General features: G+C 46.2%; 1 protein-coding gene across 8 annotated transcripts; it reads right to left on the bottom strand.

Moving 5' to 3' along the window:
• Nucleotides 1-2,351: 2,351 nt before the first annotated feature.
• On the bottom strand, nt 2,352-24,290 carry SNUPN (snurportin 1). Of its 8 annotated transcripts, none has more exons than XM_069481641.1 (10): nt 23,643-23,670; nt 22,403-22,503; nt 20,370-20,532; nt 17,022-17,166; nt 11,409-11,513; nt 11,080-11,176; nt 9,709-9,806; nt 6,639-6,716; nt 4,109-4,189; nt 2,352-2,932 (listed from the first exon to the last, which is right to left on the bottom strand). In XM_069481641.1, the coding sequence occupies exons 3-10, from the start codon at nt 20,525-20,527 to the stop codon at nt 2,609-2,611; spliced, it is 1,086 nt and encodes a 361-aa protein (XP_069337742.1). In that variant the 5' UTR covers nt 20,528-20,532; nt 22,403-22,503; nt 23,643-23,670; the 3' UTR covers nt 2,352-2,608. The 8 variants fall into 8 exon arrangements, with proteins under 8 accessions (XP_069337742.1, XP_069337725.1, XP_069337752.1 ...); XM_069481624.1 differs by lacking the exon at nt 23,643-23,670 and adding an exon at nt 23,347-23,623; XM_069481651.1 differs by lacking the exon at nt 23,643-23,670 and adding an exon at nt 23,528-23,623.
• Nucleotides 24,291-25,562: the final 1,272 nt, after the last annotated feature.

The raw sequence follows: 25,562 nt of genomic DNA, 5'->3' as shown, positions 1-25,562 counted from the left end.
AAAAACTTCTTTTGTATGTACTGTCTGAAAAGCCTTGTTTTTTCTTGGTACGTGGGTTCCAGTGGCACTTGTGATGAAATAGGTGATCTCAAATAGTATTTCCTTGCTAACTCACGCCAAGCTGGCCCTGCAGTCAAGGTAAGCAAGGTAGGCTACACTAGGCAATGGTAATAGTTAGTATTATTTGGTTGCAAGCCCAGAAACTAGCTCTGGCTAATTTGAGCAAGATGAAATTTCCTGGATGCTCATGGGTTTTATAGCAAGAAAAAGAAAGACACACACACACACCAGCAAAATAAATGAATTCCAACTCATTTACCCTCTTTGCTCCTCGGCTCGAGATACAAATACTCAGTGAGGAGCATGCAACTGGCCCACCTTGAGTCATGAGCCTGAAATTGGGCAAAAGGCAGGCAGTTACCACAGATTATGGTTCCACCCAACCATATTGGGAAGCTGTTCAGAGGGCTGGCCAGAAAACTGATATCCAATCACAGTAAGCTACAATACAACCATCTTTGAAACAGGTGGAAAGAGGTGGTTTTATAATTCCCAAAGAATTATAGGAGAGTCACACTGCTATTCAGTGATGGATAGATAAATACTGATTCCTCTGTTAAAAATGTAAGGAGCGTCATACTAAACTTCGCTTCAGTTGGAAAAGGAAAAAAAAAAAAAATGTAAGGAGCACTCTGAGACAAGTCCTTCAAGCTACCATTCAACATTATCAAGTTGTGCTTGTTGATAAGTTTGGTTGACATGTCCTTTGACTCATGCATCTGTCCCCAGAGTGCCCTTTGGGGAAGCAGTCCTTCCAGACCTAATAATTTCTGAGCAGAGTGTGGCCCATTCACTATGGACACTAGCAAGCACAGCTCCTGAATTGATACAGTTGGCTGCTGAGAGCACTCAGATCAAGCAGAGACTAAACGTCTAGGCAGTCTACAACATGCTCCTTGGCAAGAGGCACACAGTGTTCCTATTGAAGAATTGACCTAAATTCAGGAAAGAGTGTATTGATGTGGGCAAATGCTTGAATCTGCAGCTAGCAGGATCATCACTGGGTGAGTGTGGGGGCGGGTTTCTTCCTTCTCCAGTTTTACGGAGTCAGCTTGAGCAGCTCTCCAAGAGCCAGCGCTGAGACTAGTTCCCCGGGATGTGCTGAAGTTTGTCATGAGACTCCGCTTCACTACTATTTCTGCCCAGATCTGTTCCTAGAACTAGTCAACACAGAGAGACAACTGCATGTCAGACAAGATCTGACCCAGATCCTTGTGAAATTTTGTCCACAGGATACCAGTGCTGCTGGGGGGGAATGGTAAAGTCCTTGTGTCCTGTAAGAGAAGTCCTGGAGAGACAGGAAGCAGTGTGGGGAGCAGACTGAGGCCACAGAAACGGGACCCATTTTCCGAACACAGAGAAGAAACTGATTGATTGGTTTCAGATACCATCCTCCAATCCCACAGCTGCCAAAGGGCTCCAGTTCACAAACCTGAAAGGACCATCCCCGCTCAAAGCTCTTCCTTGGCTCCCTTATGTTCATGACATAAAATCTAAAACCTCCTGTCTTTCTCCAGCCTCCTCTCCCACGTTCTCCAATCCTACTTTATACTTGAGCTATGCTGAGCCTAATTCAATTTCCAGACCAAGACCTGCCCTGCGTGGAGGCGTGCAGCTGCATGCCCTCCTGCCTGTGAGGAACTCCTCCCCTTGTCCGCAGAGCACACTTGTGTCCCTTCTCAGAGTCTCAGTCCAGCTCTAACTGCCTGTGCAAAGCCCCCCTCTGCTCTTCCTTGCACCCTGGCCCCCATGCTCTATGCACCTGTCTGCACTAAAGTAATCATCTCGCCAGCTTGCCGTGCTCTGTATTCTGGTAGGCTTATTTTTCTCACAGGCTTGTAGCAGTCAAGGGCAGGCACTGAGTCCTGTCCACCTCCATAGCCCGCTCTGCATCACAGGGGCCTAGCACAAGGCTTATCTCCTGGTGGGAGCTTGAACATTTGTAGAATGAATGAACTCCATTAGCATTTTATCTCTGGCACTGTCTAAACCAAAGAAATCACACTTGTCTTCTCAGAAGAGGGAACATATTCAAATACCAAGAACTGCAGTTCCTGGTAAGACCTTGCAGAAAATGACGTTACCAACAGCAGCAACTGGAAACTCAGCAGAATGAGCGCCAGAAAGAGTGAAATGGGCCAAGACTTGAACAGTCAGTTTAAGCAGCCTGGGGCGTAGGGCGCGGAGGGGAGGTTCATGGTGGTCTAAAGCTTAAGAAGCTTAAGAATCACAAACTTATTCAATGATCTTGAGAGATCAAAAAAGAAAAAAAAAAAAGAATCACAAACAACTTCTTAAGAATTACATATATTTACATTGTAGATCGAGGATACACATGTCAAGGTAGGAGCTGCTCCAATCAATCCGAATGCCACCCCATCTGGGACTGCCCCCCATCTGTTAGAGCCAGCATTTCAGATAGGAGATAAGCTAGTGGCTTTGGAAAGTCCACTCTAAAATGAAGTCACCTGCTGTCATTGTCCTCCTCCCCAGTCTTCTTTCTGGGGCCAGGTCCCATCCCATGATTCCTAAAAGGAGGCTGCCCTCTTTAATTCTCCATGAGGCTCCCAGCGTGCTCAGGGCTGTGGGCAGAACTGTTCAGCTTGGGGGTTGACAGGTGCTCCAACTCATAGTGCCCATTCTCAGAGGCCTTGTGTGTGAGTTTCTCCTTCGTGCCCTCCTTCTGGCTCCTCTTGTGCTCAATAATCTGCTGGAGCTGGTGCCCAGCGTATTCTGGCTTGGTGGTTAGCGGGCCAGCCGGCACAGCGACGCCAAGGACATCTGACACCATGTAGGGGCGCAGCCAGCCCACCAAGGGAGTGCTTCCGGGGCTATAGTGAGTCTGCTTGTGGTAGAAGAGAAGTCCATCTACCTACAAGAGGGGGAATTAAGGATCAAAATGACTCTGGGACCACGTTTCCAGGCGAGCCTATACACACAGGGGCAGCTCTTAAGGTCCAACTCCTTTTTCTGGGTCACTGACAGGGGAAAAAGAGTCCTCACTTCTCACATGAAAAAATGGCCCAGAAACCTAAATTTTAGAAAATACAAACATAAATACCACTTTCCTATTTACAAGGTACTCTCCTACCTACTATTTCCCCCTCTCATCCACCCTGAGGGGATCTGAGCTGCTCAGACTCAGGGAGCCCTAAAAACACACAGTGAGTATGAGGCAGAAATTAAACTTGAACGCAGGTCTTCCGTCCCCAGATTCCACGTACTTTCCACCACTTAGAGGTCTGTGCAGCAGTCCATGAGCTCCGTGCAGGGAACACAAAGCGAGAGAACTGCACGGCCCCTCCGTGGCACCAGACTGCTGAGCTCAGGGGACACGGGCTGTCCAGAAAGCCTGCTCCCCCAGCTACTGTTGGCTGCCTAAACCTCCCCCTGAACTGTCTGCAAGCCATGTTCTGGGAAACTCAGTTTTCCTCAACGGGAAAGACCTCCTACAGTCCCACATTTTCTTTTCTGTGATTCAGTGACTCATCTCTAAAAAGCATTTATTGTCACTGGGGCATAAGGGTTATAAATAAAGATGGTGTTCTTACCACCTTCTTAATTGACTCCCAGAAATACAGGCAACTCAGCCTTTGCCATTTCCTCACTTGGGAAGCTGTGATCCTTTTATAAAACTACATCCAGTTCAAGCAAATACTTGTAGGTGACGAGACAGAATTTTAAAGGGTGTGCTGGGCAAAGGAAAACTTGCTTGTTGAGTCTGAAGAGGGTAGCAGGAAGACGCACGCAAGAAGGACCTCGGAATGGAAGTCCTTGCCCCTCTCTGGGCCTCAGTTTCCCCATCTATAAAATGAGGGAGCCATGAGCTCTCTGTTAAGGGCCTTCCAGCTCTGGCATTCTGACTCATCCTGCAGGAGTGGAGCTGAGGCTCTGAAGGCAGCGAGCACATCCTCTCCCCAGATCAGCTTTCAGTCCCTTTCTGACGCTTTGACACAGCAAAATCAGCGGATATTTTAAGACCTGTGTAACTAAGTCCCCCTGTATCCTATAATCCTGTCAAGGCAGTAAAGATAGGCAGTTTTGTTACCTCAAAAGGGAAATCCATAGAAAGCACCTTACACAGGCTCTCGGGGGTACAAGGGAAATTCTTTAGCCCCACAAATTTAAACTGAAATATAAATTAGAACAGAGAATTAGTACATGTTACAAATGACACTGGTTCTGGCAACTGAACAGCTCTATCGAAGCAGCAAAGTTTTCAGTTTCATCCTCTCTACCCCCCTCCTCCACCTACCCTCTGAACTTTTCAGTCAGAGGTTCTCAACCCTCCTTCATACACAAGAATCAGGCCGGGCGCAGTGGCTCACACCTGTCATCCCAGTACTCTAGGAAGCCGAGGCAGGAGGATCACTTAAAGCCAGGACTTCCAGGCTGCAGTGAGCTATGATCTCACTACCACACTCTAGCCTACACGACAGAGTGAGACCCTGTCTCAAAAAAAAAAAAAAAAAAAGGATCATCTGAGAAGCTTTTAAAAATCACTGATGCTGAGGCCCTACCCTGAGATCCTGAGTGAACTGTGCTGGGTGGGCCCTGACATTATTTTTTAAGCTCTCCTGTTGATTTTCACACACAGTCAGGACTGAGAACCACTGTACTGTACTGGGTTGAGGGATTGTGTGTTACTCTCTTGGCCTCACCACAGCTATCCCTGATGAAGGGGTAGGAAAGCCCTTTTCATACCAGCGGGATTTTTAGACTAAAGACTGAAGCGGTGTAACAAAGTGATTAGGAATACAAATTCTAAAGTCAGATTGCCTGGATTTGAATCCAAGCTCTGCCAATCATTTCCTCTCCCTATGCTTCCATTTTCCTATCTGTAAGCCAGGATACTAAAGGTACTTTATCTACTTCATAGAGTTGTTGTGTAGATTCAGTGAGGTCATACATGTAGAACACTTAAAACAGCATCTTAGAGAGAGATGCTCCCACGTTCCCCTCCCTCAACGCGTGTTCTTCCAGGACCTACTTGATGACATCAATGAAAGTACAGATCATATTTACTCTCCTATAACGGATTGTCCAATGGCCTTTAAAAATTTTTGCAAGCAATGTAAACAAATGCCAATCTGCAAGGCTAGCTAACAAAATGCCCCGAAAATAGCTGTCACGTTATTTAAATCATTGAGCAGACAGTAAGACACCTGGGCTGTCATCCTCAACTGTGGGACCTTGGGGAAGGTACTCCCTTCTCTGAGCCTGTATTCTCACCTGTCAAGTGAAGGGAATGACTAGATGAGGGCACTCCTTGCTCAGATACAAGAGCAATAGTTCTCAAAGAGTGGTCCCTGGACCGGCAGCACTGCTAAGGAACTTGTTATAAATGCAGATTCTCAGGCCCGACCCTAGACCCTATACCTACTGAATCAGAAACTCAGGGGTTGAGGCCCAGGAGTCTGTTTTACCAAACCTCCAGGTGCTGCTGATGCATGCTAAAGTTTGAAAACAATGGATTAGAATTCTAAATAGCATTATTATTTTTTTTTTTTTTCTTTTTTTTGAGACAGAGTCTCACTCTGTTGCCCAGGCTAGAGTGCCGTGGCATCAGCCTCGCTCACAGCAACCTCAATCAAACTCCTGGGCTCAAGCAATCCTGCCTCAGCCTCTCGAGTAGCTGGGACTACAGGCATGTGCCATCATGCCCAGCTAATTTTTTCTATATGTTACTAGTTGTCCAGCTAATTTCTATTTTTAGTAGAGACGGGGTCTCGCTCTTGCTCAGGCTGGTCTCAAACTCCTGAGTTCAAACTATCCGCCCGCCTTGGCCTCCCAGAGTGCTAGGACTACAGGCCGGGAGCCACTGCACCCGGCCTTAGAATTCTAAATAGTATTATTAATAAAAGTAGTTAGTAGCATTTTATATCAACCATTCTTTATTGAGTGCCTACCATAAGTATCATGCTAAGAGGATTTGGTATCATTTGGTTCCCATAGCAACCTTATAAATTAGATGTTATTAATCCTATTTTACAGATGAAGAAACTAAGGCCAGTGAGATTATTAACTTAACCTAGCAATAATTAAAACCAAAAGTGGGGCTGGGTGCGGTGGCTCACGCCTGTAATCCTAGCACTCTGGGAGGCCGAGGCGGGTGGATCGCCCAAGGTCAGGAGTTTGAGACCAGCCTGAGCAAGAGCGAGACCCCGTCTCTACTAAAAATAGAAAGAAATTATATGGACAACTAAAAATATATATATATAGAAAAAAATTAGCCGGGCATAGTGGCGCATGCCTGTAGTCCCAGCTACTCGGGAGGCTGAGGCAGGAGGATCGCTTGAGCCCAGGAGTTTGAGGTTGCTGTGAGCGAGGCTGATGCCATGGCACTCTAGCCTGGGAAACAGAGTGGGATGCTCTCTCAAAAAAATAAATAAATAAATAAATAAATAAATAAAACCAAAAGTGGAATTCAGTCTGGATAACTGTTAAGCCCATACTCTTCCCTCCATACCATGCTGCCTCAAAAAAGATAATTTCATTCATAATGATTATATTTAGATAACAGACCAATCCACAGCAATCTCCATAAAGAGCTCTGTAAGCCTAATACCAGGCCTTACAGGATTGAGTTTGGTTTTCTCTCCCAGTCCTTCTTCTTCTGGTAACTTTGAATGCATCCAGTAGAATCGGAAATCAGTCTGCCAGGGAAAGGAAGAAAAAAGATGAAATACTGATAATCTCAAACTCTAATACAAACAAAAACACCTCATTCTAAATAGCCACCTGACTTATGAAGACCTAAGCCCTTCTGTCATTACCTCCATTTCTCTTAAAACCGTAACATCAGGAAGATGTTTATAAAATCTTTGAAGATTATTTTCTTAAAATTCAGTAGGATTATTAATAGAAGAGCTAACATTTATCATTGTAGGCCAACTCTGTGTCAGGCTCCATGAGAAGGGCTTTACACACATAATTTTATTAATCTTCAAACACCCTCTGGGAGGTGGTTTTATCATTTCCATTTTACAGGTGAGGACTCTGAGGTTCAGAGATGTTAAGTCACTTGCCTGGATACACAGAGAAACTACTAGGGGACCCAGGACCCTTCAACGCCAAAGCATATTATGTTAACCCTTTTGCTTTATTTTAATTCTAAGTCTTAGAAACTAATGCTAATACAGTTGTAACTTTTCATAAATTACTATATTCTCTGATTTTGTACCCTTTGTAGTTATTTAGGGCCTTTTCATTCTTTAAATTATTTTGCTTTTGGAAATTTAAAAAAACATATACAAGCTGGGCAAGGTGGCTCACACCTGTAATCCCAGCACTTTGGGAGACCAAGGCGGGAGAATTGGTTGAGCCTAGGAGTTCAAGACCAGCCTAAGCAACATAGCAAGATCCTGTCTCTACAAAAAAAAAAGTGTTTTTTTAATTAGCCAGGCATGGTGGCACGCACCTGTAGTCCTAGCTACTTTGGAGGCAGAGCCAAGAGGATCACTTGAGCCCAAGAATTGGCAGTTGCAGTGAGCTATGATCATGCCACTGCACTCTAGCCTGGATGACACAGTGAGATCCCATTTCTAAACAATTAATAATAAATAAATAAATAAATAAACACATAGTCTTCTCTTTACATTATAAAAACATAGGGGGCTTTAGTTACCAAATTCATAGGTTTTAATGCATGTTATGAAATATCTTTCAACAGAATTAAAGGAAAATATGTCTTATTTGTTTGTTTTAGAGACAGGGTCTCACTCTGTTGCCTAGGCTAGAGTGCAATGGTGTGATCACAGCTCACTGCAACCTCACTCCTGGGCTCAGGCAACCCTTAAGCCTCAGTCATACAAGTAGCTGGGACTACAAATGTATGCCACCATGCTCACCATGTGCCACCATGCCCAGCTAAATTTTAAATTTTTGCTCTCTGTCAATTAGTTTATCATAGTCATTCTCAATTTTTTGTAGAGATGGGGGTCTTGCTATGTTGCCCAGGCTGGTCTCTAACTCCTGGGCTCAAACAATCCTCCTGCCTCAGCCTACCAAAGTGCTCAGATTACAGGTGTGAGCCACCATGCCCAGCCAGAAATCATGTCTCATTCTCAGAGGTCAATTTGGCAAAAATTTAAAAAGAAAAAAAGAAAGGCAAACATGACCTGGATTGAATTTACATTTTGGGTTGTAGGCTTGGCTCTGCACTTGGGCAAGATACTTAACATCTTTACATAATATCTGTGCTTCTTAACATTTCAGCTTCCATATCTATATGATAAATATGATAATAGTACTTATCTTATAGTGTTGCTATGATGAGATAATGCCCACAACGTGCTCTGCAATGCAAATATTTTTTTTTTTTTAGAGACAAGATCTCACTATGTTGCCCAGGTTGGAGTTAACAGTGGCTATTTATAAGTATGACCATAGTGCACTGCAGTGTCAAACTCCTGTGGCCTTAAGAGATCCTCCTGTCTCAGTCTCCCTGAGTAACTGGAATACAGGTGAGTGCCACTATGCCCCAGCTTAGCAATGCAAAACTTGACTGTTATTGTCTGAATGAAATGCACTTTAGAATTCTGAGGTATCATCACCTGGCATGACTTGGAAACCTAGCGTGGGGTAATGGCTATGGAAAGAAGTGTGACAGCCTGTGAATTTCACACTTAAGCCTGCATGAAGATGACCTGGAGGCTTGTTCAACTATCAGCTTCACCCCCATAGCTTCACCCCCATAGCTAGTAGATCTGAGAATGTGCATTTCTACAACTTTCTTTTTTCTTTTTCTTTTTTAAGAAATGCGGTTTCACTTTGTCACACAGGCTGGAGTGCATTGACAAGATTATAGCTCACACTGCAGCTTTAAACTCCTGGACTCAAGCGATCTTCCCACCTCAGCCTCTTGAGTAGTTGGGACTACATCACCATGCCTGGCTCATTTCTACAATTTTCTGATACACCTACTCTGGGGACCACACGTTGAGAACGACTATGATGAACTAACTGACAGAGAGCAAAGGAAGTACTAAAATCCACCATTATACAACTGGGACAATGATGGAGTAGTATTACTAACAGAGAGGAGGCCCGCTGTCCACCAGAAGAATCACCAATGTGAAACAAATGTGGGGGATGGTGAAGCTGGAGAGGAGAATACAGGGGCCTCCCCTCGCTTGGAAAGCCTCCGCCTGAGCTAAGCTTTCAGATTTGAGGCTTTGAGTCATGCCAAGGGGGCCCTGTCATCTTCAGGGTCAGAATGTGGTTGGTAAAGAAGGGGGCTGCAGGAGTCTATGTGCGGTGACTTCCACTCCACCTTCTCTTCCTGGTGCTGTCTGGAAGGCAACACCCCCCTTGCCCCACGCTCTTCCCTGCCAGCAATTTTCCCAGACTCTGGAGGGAGGTGAGGGGGCGGGTATAGCTGCTCCAAAGTCCCAGCCTACACCTCTGCTGTTTCTCTCTTTCCTCTTCTCAAGAACTACAGATTTCCTTAGTTCCTCCTATGTCTTTTAAAAAACTAAGCTAAATTAAACACACTCAAAGATGCAGGGAGCATTAGATAATGTTCTTGATATATCACATCCTGTACAGACCAAGAAGTTGGTCACGTACCAAACCCACATGCCGAGTCACTTTCCCAGGAGGAGAGGAGAATACAGGAAAAGACATGAGGGGAGCATCACTCCTTACCTGGCAGTCATAAACAGGGTGTCCCCGCCAGCACATCACATCCAGAACGTAGTAGGTCTGGTTCACCTCACTGTAAATGCAATCTAGGATGGTGTAGTCTAAGGACACAAAGCAGAAAGCCAGTCCAGGGTTCCCCTTCCAAGCAGGGTTCCTCCAGCAATCTAGGGAGCCCCATTTCAGAGGCTCGAGCGCAGCAATCCTCAGTGCTTGCAGAAACTGCCGGTGGTAAAGACTAAGGATTCACTAGGGAGAGAGCTGTCCACAGCCCTTTCTGGCTACCTGGGATAGCGTAAGGATGATGTGGGGTAGGACAGCACAAGAGGGATGAAGCCAACCCTAAGCCAAGTGGGAACTGCAGTTTTAGATAAATTGGGACATTTGCTCACCTTAGAGAAGTTCAAAAGCCAACTCATCTTCCATTTTAGTTTACAACGACTTTTTGAGTTCCTACCATGGGCACTGTGGGAAACAGTAAGGTAGTCCCTGCCTTTCAGGAAGCTATAATCCAGTTAAGGAGATAAAATGATCACAGAAGAAAGAACTGAAAATTGAATACACAGCACACACTACGAACAACAGGAGTTCCAGAAAGAGAAGACTAGAGCAGCAGGAAAGGCTTCATGGAGAGATGCAATACAGTCTCTGGGATCAGGAGAATCTAAACAACAGGGCAGAGGGGAAGATGACAGAGAGCACTTCAGACCTGAGCACCAAGTGGCACAAGCAAAAGTCCAGGGGCAGAAGGAACCGGGTACGTGTGGGGAGCAAGCGGCAAGTTGGCGGAACAGGGGTGAGTGTGACGAGTGGGGGAAGCCATGAGGAGGGGCAGGCCAAATCCTGCAAAGCCAAGGTACTAAAGGCCCACAGAGGAGTCTGCACTCAGTACAGAGGGTATGAGGAACCGCCAGGGGAGTCTGATCTCAATTCCTCACTGCAGGACTGTGGGCAAGTCATTTCACCTCCACGACCTCAGCCTACCCAGCCAGGCCCAGGTGGGAGAGAGAAGCTAAAGTCAGTACAATACAGAGAAAAGGGAATTTGGTCTGGAGGCCCAGCAACAGCTGACTATACCATTATGCCTGGTGTCTTCTAAGGGACCTTTCCACCAAAACCTGCATCTGTCACCTTATAATGGAAGTCCAAAGGCATATTGACCTTACTTCGGGAATTTATGACACAGCAGGCCTCATGGGGCTGTGACTATTCTCCAACTGAGCATGCCTAGCCTTGAAGGGGAGGGCCTGGATCCAGGGGCCAGGACAGTGTCTATGTGCAGTTTCAAAGTTATGACTTCAAAGTGGGTCTTTAAAGCAACTGACACTGTCTTTTACTGATTATAAACCTTAATAAATAAACATTTTATGTAGGTACCTTTTGCCGTTGTTGAATTCCGCCTATTGCCTCCTGGCAGAAGGGAAGGAAACCTGTTGACACAGTAGCCACTCTTGGTGTAGGCACTGGTAGAACCCTGTGTGGAGGGAAAGTTCATTCTCGTGAGGCAGCAAGTCTCCTAGCCCTCCTGCTTCCTCATTCTGCAGGGTGTCATCAGCCAAAGATGGCTCTCAACAAATCCTGCAGGAGAGCGTTTCCAGCCCCCTTCCAGACACAGCTGCTGTGGCAGACGAGGAAAACGCAGGCGAAGAATCCCCTCCGCTGTAGGCCAGGCCTGCTGGCATGGGGGACGGGAGGTAGCTACTCACCCTGGAGGCCACGATGAGGGCTCTTTTTCCAACAGGGCACACGACCACAATCCACTCCTGCCCCAAATCTGAAGGGACATCAATTAACCACTCAGAGAGCATCAACTGGGAACACAAAAAAATGTTGTTAAAGATCGGCAAGGGTGTGCTGCTCTGATGTTTACAATGACAAGACATTCACATCCTACATAATAAAAACGCAAGTGAAAGAATGAGGGCAGAAAAGGCTGAAAGTGGGACCTCTACCCCATGTGCTCAGCAGTTGGCGTGTCCCCTGCACAACTGACAGGATGGAGGCCACTCACTGTGAACTCCAGCTTCTCTGCTCCCTGTCATCACCTGCCCCCACACCATCCTTACTTCCCTCGCCTCCTGCACCAGGATGATGGGACCCTCTTCCTTTCCTTACTTTGTCCACCCCCCACTATAACCGTAACCTATTATGTTCCAGGGGCTGGAACTCAGAGATGAATAAGGTTCCTGCCCTTGAGATGTTCTTACACTAGACCACCATGTCCCAAACTTATGTCCCAAATACTGTACTGAAGAATATCAGGAAATCTGCCTAAAGAAAAGGTTCGTGGCCAGGCACAGTAGCTCACGCCTGTGATCCTAGCACTTTGGGAGAACAAGGCAGGAGGATCACTTGAGGCCAGGAGTTTGAGACCAGCCTGAACAACAGCGAGACGTCATCTCTATAAAAAATAGAAAAATTAGCTGGGTGTGTTGGTGTGCACCTGTAGTCCCAGCTACTCGGGAGACTGAGGCAGGAGGATCACCTCAACCCAGGAGTTTGAGGTTGCTGTGAGCTATGATGATGTCACTGCACTCTACCAGGGCGACAGAGGAGATTCTGTCCCCCCATCCCCCCAAAAAATTAAACTACTCAGTATTTCTTTTTTTTTTTTGAGACAGAGTCTCACTCTGTTGCCCAGGCTGGAGTGCCATGGCGTCAGCCTTGCTCACAGCAACCTCAAACACCTGGGCTCAAGCAATCCTCCTGCCTCAGCCTCCCAAGTAGTTGGGACTACAGGCATGCACCACCATGCCCGGCTAATTTTTTCTATATATTTTTAGTTGTCCAGCTAATTTCTTTCTATTTTTTTTAGCAGAGATGGGGTCTCACTCTTGCTCAGGCTGGTCTCAAACTTCTGAGCTCAAATGATCCACCTGCCTTGGCCTTCCAGAGTGCTAGGATTACAGGGGTGAGCTCTGCGCCCAACCTACTCAGTATTTCTTGATGGTGCCTTCCTGCCTAGTCTGACACCCTCAGTCCAGATTTGCTACCGTACGTCCCTGCCAAAGGCCATCAGCTACCTCTTCTCTTACCTCCTCTTCATCATCCCCACTCCACTCCTAGCACTCAATGATGCTGCCAGCCACATCTTCCTTCATGACACATTGTGTTCCCCTGGCCCCATGACACAGAGTTATTCTGTTTTTTCCTGAAACATTCCTCCACGCACTCCTCAAAAACATGTCATCTTCAGGGGGTTGTTTTAGACCCCCTTTTTCTCTTAGATGCTTCCCCCTTGGAGGTGGATCTCATCCACCCCTACAGCTTCACTTGTCACTTCAAAGAGGATGCCTCCGAATTCTCCTTCTTCATCTCCAGACTTCTCTCCTCTCCTCCAGACCTACACTTTCAGCCATCTGCCTGGCATTTCTTCCTCTGCTTGTCCTCTCTGCACCTTAAACTCTGTATATCCAAATGGAATTCAAACTGTTGCCCAAGGACTTCCCACCCCGAAACACCTACCCTTCCCCTTCTGCATCTTGTAACCCTATTAATGGCATCACCACTCTCTCGTTACTGCATCTTAGATTCAAGGCATAATCAACCCTCCCTTACAAAATAGTAGTAATACAACACCAAAAGCACAAGTGATAAAATAAAAAATGGATAAATTAGACTACATCAAAATTAAACTTTTGTGCTGCCAATAATATCACCAAGAAAGCAAAAAGACAACCCATAAAATGGAAAATATTTGCAAATTTTACATATTCTGGGACTTGTATCTAGAATATATTTTAAAAACCTCCTATAATTCAATAATAAAAAGATAACTTAATTAAAAAATGGGCAAATGGGCTGGGCGAGGTGGCTCATGCCTGTAACCCTAGCACTCTGGGAGGCCAAGGCGGGAAGATCGCTTGAGATCAGGAGTTCGAGACTAGCCTGAGCAAGAATGAGACCCTGTCTCTACTAAAAATAGAAAAAATTAGCTGGGTGTGGTGGCGAGCATCTGTAGCCCTAGCTACTCAGGACACTGAGGCAGGAGGATCATTTGAGCCCAGAAGTTTGAGGTTGCTGTGAGCGAGGCTGACACCACGGCACTCTAGTTTGAGCAAGAGAGTGAGACTCTGTCTCAAAAAAGAAAAAAAAAATGGGCAAATGGCTGGATGCAGTGGCTCAGGCCTGTAATCCAAGCACTTTGGGAGGCTGAAGTGGGAAGATCTCTTGAGGGCAGGAGTTTGAGACCAGCCTGGGCAAAATAGCAAGACCTCGTTTCTATAAAAAATAAAATGATTAGCTGGGTGTGGTGGTGTGCACCTGTAGTCTCAGCTACTCAAGAGGCTAAGGCAGAGGGATCACTTGAGCCCAGGAGTTTGAGGTTGCAGTGGGCTATTAATATGATGATGCCACTGCACTCTGGCTCAGGAGACAGATGGAGACCCTGTCTCAAAAAAGAAAAAAAAAAATACTCAAAGGATTTGAATAGACATTTCTCCAAAAAAGATACAAAAATGGTCAATAAGCACATGAAAAAATGCTCAACATCATTAATCACTAGGGAAATGCAAATTAAAACCATGAGATACCACTTTATACTCACTAGAATAGCTATATTTAAAAGGATGGACAATAACAAGTGTCAGCAAAGATGTGGAGAAACTGGAACCCTCAGACATCACTGGTGGGAAGGTAAAAGAATGTAGTCACTTTGGAAAACAATCTAGCAGTCCCTCAAAAGGTTAAACATAGAGTTATCATATGACACAGAAATTCCACTTCTAAGTATATACAAGAGAAACAAAAACATATGTTCACACAAAAACTTGCACATATGAGCCCAGGCACAGTGGTATGTGCCTATAATCCCAGCTACTAAGGAAGCTGAGGCAGGAGGACCTCTTGAACCGAGGAGTTCGAGACCAGCCTGAGCAACATAGAAAGACCCCATCTCAAAAAAACAAAACCAAAGCAAAAACAAATAAAAAAAAACCTTGTACATGAGTGTTCATTGCAGCATTATTCATAATAGTCAAAAAGTGGAAAGCAACTCAAATAGCCACCAACTGAAGAATGGATAAACAAAATGTAATATATCTACACAGTGGAATATTACTTGGCAATAAAAGGAGGGAAGTACTGACATTATACATGCTACAATAGATGAACCTTGAAAATCTTATGAAAGATCTTAAGTGAAAGAAACCAGTCACAAAAAGCTACATATTATATGATTCCGATTATGTAAAATGCCCAGAATAGGCAAATCCATAGACACAGAAAGTAGATTAGTGGTTGCCAGGGGCTGAGAAAAAGAAAGAATGCAGAGTGACTGCTAATGAGCATGGAGTTTCTTTTTGGGGTGATGAAAATGTTCTACAAATAGTGGTGGTTGGGCTGGGCGCCGTGGCTCAGGCCTACAATCTTAGACCTCTGGGAGGCTGAGGTGGGAGGATCACTTGAGGTCAGGAGTTCGAGACCAGCCTCAGCAAGAGCAGGCCCTGTCTCTACTAAAATTAGCCGGGCGTGGTGGTATGCGCCTGTAGTCCCAGCTACTCAGGGGGCTGGGGCAGGAGGATCACTTGAGCCCAGGAGTTTGAGGTTGCTGTGAGCTAGGCTGACACCATGGCACTCTAGCCCAGGCAACAGAGCAAGACACTGTCTCAAACAAAAAAATAGTGGTGACTATTGCAGTCTTGTGAATATACTAAAAAACACTGAACTGTACACTTAAATAGGTAAACTGTATGGTATGTGAATTATATATCAATATAGCTTTTTAAAAAAATAATAGAAGCAGCTAATACTTGTGAGGCACTTATTATGGGCTCTGGGCTAGGTATTTAAGGCACACTATCTCATTTAATCCTATGAGATAAGTGCCATTACCATCCCCCATTCTACAGATAAGAAACCAGAGACTTAGAGTGGTCACGTAACTTGCTCAAGGTCAACACAGAGCCTGGCTTTGAGGTCAGGTCTATGTGACCACAGAGCTTAAACCCTTTACCACTTTTTTTTTTTTTTTTTGAGACAGAGTCTCACTCTGTTGCCCAGGCTAGAGTGCCATGGCATCAGCCTACCTCACAGCAACCTCAAACTCCTGGGCTCAAGCGATCCTCCTGCCTCAGCCTCCCGAGTAGCTGGGACTACAGGCATGTGCCACCATGCCCGGCTAATTTTTTATATATATATTTTTAGCTGTCCATATAATTTCTTTCTATTTTTAGTAGAGACAGGGTCTGGCTCTTGCTCAGGCTGGTCTCGAACTCCTGAGCTCAAACAATCTGCCCGCATTGGCCTCCCAGAGTGCTAGGATTATAGGCGTGAGCCACCGCGCCCCACCCTTGACCACTTCTTATACTGCCTCTCCTATCCAGTTCACTGGTAAGTTCTTCCATTCTATCTGGCGACATTCCTCACAGTCATGACCTCTTTTCCCTCCTACCTTCGCTGCCCTCAGCACCTATCATCAGATGGCTTCAGCAACCTGACCGCCCACTGGCAGGCTCTTGCTCCTTCAGCTCCTTCTGCACATTGCTGTAGGAGTCATCACGCCAAATCCCAACTCTGGCTCTGGCTCTGGCTCAAAAATTCTTAACGGTTCCCCACAGTCCAACCCCCTGCACATATTTTCGAGGCCTTTTACATCTCTTCTGCTTTACTCCTTTCCCAACTCTACGCCGCTCCATCCTCGCCGGGCTGCAAACTGCACCTGAATACACCATACACTCCTTTCCTCCTTCTGGGCTTCTTGCTCAGCTATTCCTGCTGCCTAGAATGCCCTGCACTTCTGTGTATCAAATGTCCTACCCACCGCCTCCTTCATTAACCCTTTCCTGATTTCCTACCCCCTCCTTCCTCTCTGGTTGGAAGGAATCTCAATTTTTCATAGCAAAAATCACGTTCTACACCTATTCCAGGAGTGCGGGAGCTATTTCTGGTCCACATTTATCTTCTTCACAGTATAGCCTAGTTTAACCCAGAGCAGATCCTTCAACAATGTTTAGGGCTGGGCAGGCCCACTCCAGAACAGCAGTCAGTGACTACTACAAAAATGACAAGGACAAAGAAGCTGTTGTCATATCAGTAGCTCAGGGGCTTTCTGCAGTGGCTGGCAGCCTCTGGTAGCAGCAGGGGCTAACGATTCCCAAACGCACTGCCCTCAGACTCCAGCGGCAACTCCCAGTCAGTCCATGGCACTGTGGCCATCTCTCCTCACCCCACACACTCCACACACACCAGCGTCGCCTCCGCAGTTGCTGTTCCCTTTCCCTGCTTGTCCTCCTCTCTTTCGGCAGCATTTATTTCAGTGGGTTTTGACTGCATGGTAAAGGAAGTGAGACAGCCAGATCGCACCTCTCTGGAACACTCACTTGATTAGCATAGCGTTTTGGTAACTTCTTGCCACTGTCAACATCCATTTCTTCATCATCTTTCTTATCTTCCTCCTCACTGACCATCCCGGTCCAGTCATCTTCAGCCAGTCTTCTGGCGTGGTTCACATAGTCCAGCCGCTTGCTGCAGGAAAGAAAGACATCAGGACAGTTCTTTTTTTTTTTTTCTTTTTCTTTTTGAGACAGAGTCTCACTCTGTTGGCCAGGCTAGAGTGCCGTGCGTCAGCCTAGCTCACAGCAACCTCAAACTCCTGGGCTCAAGCAATCCTACTGCCTCAGCCTCCCGAGTAGCTGGGACTACAAGCATGTGCCACCATGCCCGGCTAATTTTTCTATATATATTTTTAGTTGTCCATATAATTTCTTTCTATTTTTAGTAGAGACGGGGTCTCGCTCTTGCTCAGGCTGGTCTCAAACTCCTGAGCTCAAATGATCCACTAGCCTCGGCCTCCCAGAGTGCTAGGATTACAGGTGTGAGCCACCACACCAGGCCCTGGACAGTTCTTTATATCTCGGGGCATGGATCGGTACTGGTCCATGGCCTGGTAGGGACGGGGCTGCAGAGCTCCACCTCCCTCTACCCCCCATCTGTGGAAAAATTGTCTCCCATGAAACTTAGGAACGGGGTGGGGGTGGGGGTGGGGCAAACAGCAGGAGGTGAGATGCCTTGAGCAGCAGCCAGAGAAGCCTCATCTGCATTTACAGCTGCTCCCTGTCGCCTGCCTGCATCACCTCCAGAGCTCCTCCTCACCACTCCCTGCCCCCTGGACAAAAATTATCTTCCATGAAACTGGTCCCTGGTACCAAAAAGGTTGGGGATCGCTGCTCTACAATATGATCGATTTATTTAATTCAAAGGCTCCAAATTGGGGAGCAACATGGGGATTCTAGTGGGAGTAAGAAATGATGAACTCTCCTTTGCAAAGCTAAACTAGTGACTATCTCCTCATAGATCCTAAATGGGGAACCCCCCTCTGAACACACTCAGCCTTCTTCAGAGTTTCCTAAGAATGGGCAAAGGAAAATATTTAAAGGAGTTTCCAAGGTTCACTAGCTGGAGAGGCTGACCTCATTCCCACCCCACCCCATCCAATCCCATCCCAGACTCTCATCCTCACCCCAGGTGAGAGTTGACACTTCCCTGCCTGGCAGACACTTCATCCAAAAACCCCCAGTGATGGAAGAGAGGAAACACTGAGACGTAGTGAGACGTCTAAAAACAGGACAGCTTCTGGGGCTTTCTGTTTTATACAGCCGTCTTTTTTTTTTCTTTTAAGAGATGGGGTCTCGCTATGTTGCCCAGGCTTGATTCAAACTCTTGGGCTCAAGTGATCCTCTTGCTTCAGCTTCCCAAGTAGCTGGAACTGTAGGAGGTACACGCCACCATGCTTGGCTCATACAGCTTTCTGAGAAGCCAGGCCTTTCTCCAGTTTCTGTCTAACTTTCAAAAAAGGTCACTTAGTTTACAATTTAATGTTACTTGTTTCCCTTTATCATTATCTTTCACTTAAAAAAAGAAATGTACATATTCTAGAAAATTTGAGAAATTGAGAAGAAAAAGAAACTTTTGGAACCTAATTGTTTCAAAGTGATTTAGAAATGCCACATAATCTCCCACACTTGATTTCCTCAATGCTAAGGCAAGAATTCAACCACAGAGGCAATGAAACCAACACAGCCGGTTTCTTCTTAAACACACATGTACTAATGCACACTCATGAAAAAGTGTACATCAGAGAGAACATATGAAAACACAATGGTCTTTTATTTCAAGAATAAGAGCTGGTATATTTGTACGTGTGTCAAAGAATGTATGCCTGTGGTTATTTCCCAGGCATTGTTTGTAGTCTCAACAGAAGGAAACTATCCAGATGCCCATCAGTAGGCGAATGATAACATTATGAACTATCCACTCAATGGAATATCTGGCACTATAAAAAAGGAATGATGTGGCACTTTATGAAATGATACAGAATTTCTCAAAAAACACCATTAAATAAAAGGTTAGAGCTGGGTGCAGTGGCTTACGCCTATAATCCCAGCAACTCAGGGAGCTGAGGCAAGAGGATCACTAGAGGCCAGGAGTTCGAGATCAGCCTGGGAAACATAGCAAGACTCTGTCTCTAAATAAATAAGAGAAATAAGCTAAGTGTAGTGGCTCGTACTTGCGGTCCCAGGTACTCAGAAGGCTGAGGCAGGAGGATCGCTTGAGCCCAGGAGTTCTCGAGCCCAGGAGTTCGAGGCTGTAAGCTATGATCCTGCCACTGCACTCCAGCCTGGGTGACAGAGTAAGACTGTCTCTCTAAAAATAAATAAATAATAAAACAGTTTTAAAAAAGGTTACATACATACAACCACACACACTTGGTCATATCTGCCCTACCCAACAATATCTTTGGAAGGATACACAAGAAACTAATAATACAGGAGCAGAACTGGTTGGCTAGGGGACAAAATTGGGAGGGAGACTTTTCACCAAATATTCTTCTATATATTTTGAACCATAGGAATGTATTACTTGCTCCAAAATAACTAATTACAATTAAATAAAGGACAAGGGGGAGAATGATCTGGGAGTGTAATCTGCAAGCAACCCAGAGGCCATAGAGAAACATTTCTGTTAAACACATCCAGCGATGATGCAGCACTGGGCAAAATATAGGTCGTATGAGAACTGTGCAGCTGTTAATAGCTTCTCTTAACCCCTAATTCCTTAATTTATGACCCAGAAGAGGCCTATGCTGCACTGAGAATAAAAAGACAGGCCCTGCCTTCAGAGCAGCTCAGCCCCAAATGCTCCTATCCTGCTTTCTTTCCCTGTTTGTGCATCTTGGCATTAGAATTAAGTGTATGGAAGACATTTCCTCAGATTCCCCGTTGAATTATTTGTCTTGAACTCCCAAGGGCTCCACAGAAACATGTGTGCTGAAGGCAGACGGGAAGACCACAGCCAATACCAGAATTCAGAGTACAGAAGCCACACACAAGCAACCCAGGGAATGTGGGGAGTGGAAGTATGGGCGTGGCTTTCACAAGTTCCTAATTTGCAAAGCTCATTACTGCTGCCAGGAACAAAAGAAAAATTTAACCAAATAATTGAGCTTTTACTTTCAAACTTCAGTTTCTCCCTACTCCATCTTTTGCTAAGCTCTGGGTATAAAGGGTATTGACCTCTGCCAGGATTTACCTATCCCAACCTTGCGGCAAGAAGATCAACCTACAAAGGGTCCACTTTGAAGGCCTTTCTGCAGAGACAAGCCTGGAGCCTCCTAAATGGTCCACAGCTCCAGCCTGGGGAAAGACGCCAAGGAGTTAAAGCATCCTTACGATTTCTGCAGTTCCAGTAACCGGCGGCGCCTCTCATTCTGCTCCAAGGAACTGTACTTGGACTTGTACTGGGACAGGCGGGGGTGTGGGGCAGCTGTGCTGTTCAGATCTTGAGACACAGAAAAGCTACTAGCCAGGGCTTGGCTCAGCTCTTCCATCTTCCCTACAAAGGAAAACATAAGAAAATGGTTCATTCATTTCATATTATCTCCTGTGTACACGCAGTTATGATGTAACATGATGGCTATTTTCCTAAAAAATCCTCACTTAATGCAAAATCACAATTGTTTCCATGGGAAAAAAGGAAGTTAAAGGGCAAATGAGTTACATATTAGAAATAACGTTATTTCCTACAGATATTTCATTGATGATCATTTTGATAGCTCTGAGTACATATAAACTAAAACATCAGGACAGGTGTGGTGGCTCATGCCTATAATCCCAGCACTTTGGGAGGCTAAGGTGGGAGGTTTGCTTGAGGCCAGGAGTTGGAGACTAGCCTGAGCAACATAGCAAGACACCATCTCTAGAAAAAAATAGAAAAAATTAGCTGGAAGTGGTGGAATGCACCTGTAGTCCCAGCTACTCAGGAGGCTGAGGCAAGAGGATGACTTGAACCCAGGAGTTTGAGGTTACAGTCAGCTATGATGACGCCACTGCACTCTAGCCGTGACAACAGAGTAAGATTCCGTCTCAAAAAAACCAAAAAATAAAACAAACATCAATCACTCAGCAAATTCACTCCAAAATTGTACCTAGTTTTGTTTTTTTGTTTTTTTTTTTGAGACATAGTCTCGCTCTGTTGCCTGGGCTAGAGTGCCGTGGCGTCAGCCTAGCTCACAGCAACCTCAAACTCCTGGGCTCAAGTGATCCTTCTGCCTCAGCCTCCCAAGTAGCTGGGACTACAGGCATGTGCCACCATGCCCAGCTCATTTTTTCTATATATTTTTAGCTGTCCAGATCATTTCTTCCTATTTTTTAGTAGAAACAGGGTCTCGCTCTTGTTCAGGCTGGTCTCGAACTCCTGACCTTAAGCGATCCTCCCGCCTCGGCCTCCCAGAGTGCTAGGATTACAGGCGAGAGCCACCATGCCTGGCCTGAACCTAACTTTTTCTCTGTTACCCATCACCATGAGCCTTGTCATTAATTCCTTAGCACCACTGACATCCAGTGATGTGATCAAGCATCTAATTTTTCCTGAGTTCTAAATAGCCATCACTCTATAACTAATATGATTCCCTGATGCAGAGTTCATCCAATTTATTGTTTAATTCTCTAATAACGGCTAACTCATACTAAGAAAATTTAGCTCCAGGATAAATAGTGGTTCTGGGGCTCTTGGAGGAAGACAAGAGGAGGCAAAAACCCTAAACCCAGCTGTTACTTCCTCATTTTACAGTTTTGTTTTGTTTCTGGGTGGGCAGAAGGAATGTTTCAGGGCTACCTATGTGGGACTCACTTGGAAAAGAACTAGGATGTGGAAGACTGCCTGACAGGTAATGCTAGTGCTCCAGGAGTGTGAAGGGCTTCCACATGGAACATTACAGAGACTGGCAGAGAGTAGATGCCATCTGGGAGACAACCTGCCCAGGTAGACCCTAAAGAATGGGAGTGGGGAGAAAGAAGTGAATTCACCCTTCATTCACACTCCTGTCAATAAAGGGATAAGGTGGCACAGCAGCTGACCAAGGGTTAAAGATGTGCTTTGGACTGTAAGAAAACAGAAACATTTGGGAGAAATCTCACTTACACTGCTGGGCTGGCCCAACCCTTTTGTTCCAGTGTAAACTAGAGGGCACCACCAGTGCTTAAACTCCATCCCAGGCCAGGTCCAGTACTTTGAGCACCAAAATCGTTTCATTCCAGAGCCTCCACAGTTAAAAATATAACTCCATAGTCCTCTACCTGGCCAATGAGTTACTTTCCATTATACACTTGAAGTCAGATTTTTTCTTAATTTGAAGCATACAGTTTTTTAATTTTGAAAGGAACTTAAAAATTGTGTTTTGCTAGGGATGGTGGCGTGCACTTACCGTAGTCCCAGCTACTTGGGAAACTGAGGCGGGAGGATCACTTGAGCCTAAGAGTTTGAGGCCAGCCTAGGCAACATAGCGAGATCTTGCCTGTAAATAAACTAACAAACAAACAAACAGTAGTTAAATACACATAACATGAAATTCACCAGCTTAACCATTTTTAAGTTTACAGTTCTGTGGTGTTTAAGTACATTCAACACTGCTATGCAACCAATCTCTGGAACTCTTTTCATCTTGCATAGCTGAACCTCTATATACTTCAAACATGAACAGAACTTTTTTAGTACATAAAATTAACATATTATCAGTGTAAATTTGAGGTGTGTCTTAAAATATTTATAATGCAACCAGTGGCAGCCACTCCTGGATGCTTCTTGAGGCCCTATGATGAGTACTTGGGATCCACATCGTATTCCACCCATGCCACCTATGTCATTTTCTTTGCTTTTCTGTACTTTTGTGTAAGTTTGAAAAAAATTTCCATAACAAAAAATTTCTTAAATTCATCGAGCCTTCCTTCAGTTCACCAACATAGTGACTAAATCCAAAGCACCTTTATTAAGCCTTATTTATCCCGCATTATCTTGGTGTCAGCTCCCTCCTCTGCCAAAACCACACGATCCTCAAAACCGACGCCTTGGGTCCTGCGGCAGCCCCCCGTACTTCCGTTATGGCTGTTCCCAGCCGGCTCCCGCTCTTTCAACCCATGGCTTCGACTGCGCTGGCTCAGGACCTGAGACCCGAGCCCGCGGCGGTCTCACCCTCCCTCTACATCCACCGCCCGGATTCCCAACGGTGCTGCCCGCCCGGGCCCCGCCCCGCGCCCCGCCCCGCCCCGCGCCCGCTCCCTCCCTCTTTCGCCCCTCCCCCTCCGCTCCTCCCACTACGTCCCTCCGCACCTCCCCGCCCCCACCTTCCGGGCTCTGGCCCGGGCGCTCTACCTGCCCCGCTCGGCCGGTCTCCCCGCCACCGTCCCCACCGCCTTTTTCTAGAAATGAGGCCATCTAGGCCTCGCACGATTCGCCCCTCCCCCCAAAAACGTCCCTCAGGGGCCCTGGCCGGACAGCCTGGAACAGAACAACGGAAACGCTCCGAAGGGAAGGCCCCCGCCTGGGCTCTGACCCTCCAGACGACGCCCTGGGAGCCCAGAGTGCAGAGCCGGCCAGAGGGAGTTACAGCCCGGCGCTGTGGGGCAGCTCGGGAGCTGGCGGGGCCCGGGCTCGAACCCAGGACTCACCGGACCGAGGTGACAGTTGCACGCGCCGCGCCGCCGCCACCGCCGCCGCCGCCGGGGCCAACCAATCACCTGCCCGGGGAGAGCCGGGCCCGCCCCCTTGGCCGCTGCCGCGCCGCGGGGCCCACAGGCCTTGCGCCCGGAGTTTCCGCCTCCGGCCGCCTTTGCGAACGTCGCGAGTTCAGTAGCTCGCTTCTCCTCCCTTCCGCCCTCAACGTCTGCGGCTTTTCCCTTCGGCCAGGGCGGGCGTCCTGCTGCATTGCGTTGCACTGTTCAGGACCTCTCCTGCAAGAGGACTTGGACAAGCCGAGGACTCTCTGCCGGGCACAAGTGCCTCCGGGCTCCTTTCGCCCATAGGAGGTGCTCCGATTTCGTGGCCTGGCGTTCAAGGCCTTGGGTTCTGTCGCCTCCTCTTGGATCCTCCGAGCCCTTCGGGCTGCACCCTGAGTCTGCTTCTCTCCTGTGCCCGTGCTTTTGCACTGGCAATACCAGCTGCCTGGATGACTCCCCTCACCCCTCACACCCCAATTTTAGGACAATTAAACGTTCATTCCCCGTTCGCCCTCACAAAACCAGGAACGTACCTCGATTACTGCCCGTTCGCTGGGTTTGGGAGCTTCTCTTTCCTCCTCGGATCTGGGCTTGGCAATGGCAGGGATCTGGCTTGATTCCTGCTTAAGTAGTCAGCGTCCCGAGCGAGGGATAGCGCTCGGTAGACCCTGGGTGAAGGAATGATTGAATTGGTGCAAGGGGTTGGGGGAAGCAACCAAGATTTAGGAGACCTAATCAAAACCCGGTGTAGCCTCTGAGGGGCAGAACTGATGAGATGTAAAATTAAAACCTGAATAGCTATCTATTGAACACTGTTGCACCACACCCATTATCTCATTTAATCTTCAAATAATGGAAGTAGACTGAAGCTCAGAGAGGTTAAGTAGCTTGGCCAAAGTCACACAGCTTTTCAGCCAAATGTTTGAATTTGCTGAATGTCTGACATACAGAGAAGTAAGTTGGCTATTACTATACTATAGAAACAAAATATCCAAAGTTAAGACATTCTGAGTCCAAAGAATGCCAAGATGTGGACTTGTATATTTTATGTACATGACACCATCCATTTGGACTAAAAAGAACAAGAGATTAGACTGACAAAAGGTCATTATTAAACTGGTAAAGGGTAGAGACCCTGGAAGGCCAATTTTTTGGACCTCAGAATTTATTTAGGTGGCTAGCTGGGCCCCGGTGGTGGTCCATGCCTACAGTCCCAGGTACTCGGGAGGCTGAGGCAGGAATATCACTTGAGGCCAGGAGTTTGAGTCCAGCTGGGCAATACAGCAAGACCCTGTCCCTAAAAAATAATAATAAAAATAATAGAATTTATTTAGGTGGATCAACTTAGTGTAGGTGAGTAATAATGAAAAAAAGGCAAAAAAAATAGAAAAAAATAAAAAAATAAAGAATTTATTTAGGTGGTTCTATCTTTTAATGGCCAGGCTGAGCAAAGCTGTGTACTAGGTTATTTATTTGGTGCATCCACAAACAAAAGCTCATGTTTGCTTGATTTATGAGACTGACAAAAAAGAAAAGCCCAGGGCCCCCCATCACTAGGAAACTTGACACCAGGATATTAGGTATTCTGTGTCCCAGAACCACCATTCCCTACTCACAACCACAGAGAGCACATCTACTGATCAGAGCTGCACAGAAAAGAACAAAAGACTCTAAACATTGGAGGAAAACAGACTGATATTAAGAAAGAAGTCCCCAGATTTATGCACCAAGACCCAGGAGATAGATTCCAGTCCCTCACTTGTACCCAGCTGAATAATTTCCCATATCACTGCAAAACAAACAACAAAACAAAACAAAATGGTACCTGGCCCAGGGGTTCTTTTGAAGCCAGACAATGTTCCAGGAAGGTGG

Source organism: Eulemur rufifrons, chromosome 2 (genome assembly GCF_041146395.1).
Source record: "Eulemur rufifrons isolate Redbay chromosome 2, OSU_ERuf_1, whole genome shotgun sequence".
In the NCBI taxonomy this organism is placed as follows: domain Eukaryota; kingdom Metazoa; phylum Chordata; class Mammalia; order Primates; family Lemuridae; genus Eulemur; species Eulemur rufifrons.
This window is presented reverse-complemented; position numbering and strand designations above follow the sequence as displayed.

Excerpts from the sequence above, each read along its gene's own strand:
- SNUPN (XM_069481616.1), bottom strand. Across the intron at positions 11,514-17,021 it reads CAAAACGCTATGCTAATCAA|TTGATGCTCTCTGAGTGGTT; the intron begins GTGAGTGTTCCA and ends TTGTGTTCCCAG. Across the intron at positions 9,807-11,079 it reads GAATTCAACAACGGCAAAAG|ACTACACCATCCTAGATTGC; the intron begins GTACCTACATAA and ends TTGTGTCCTTAG.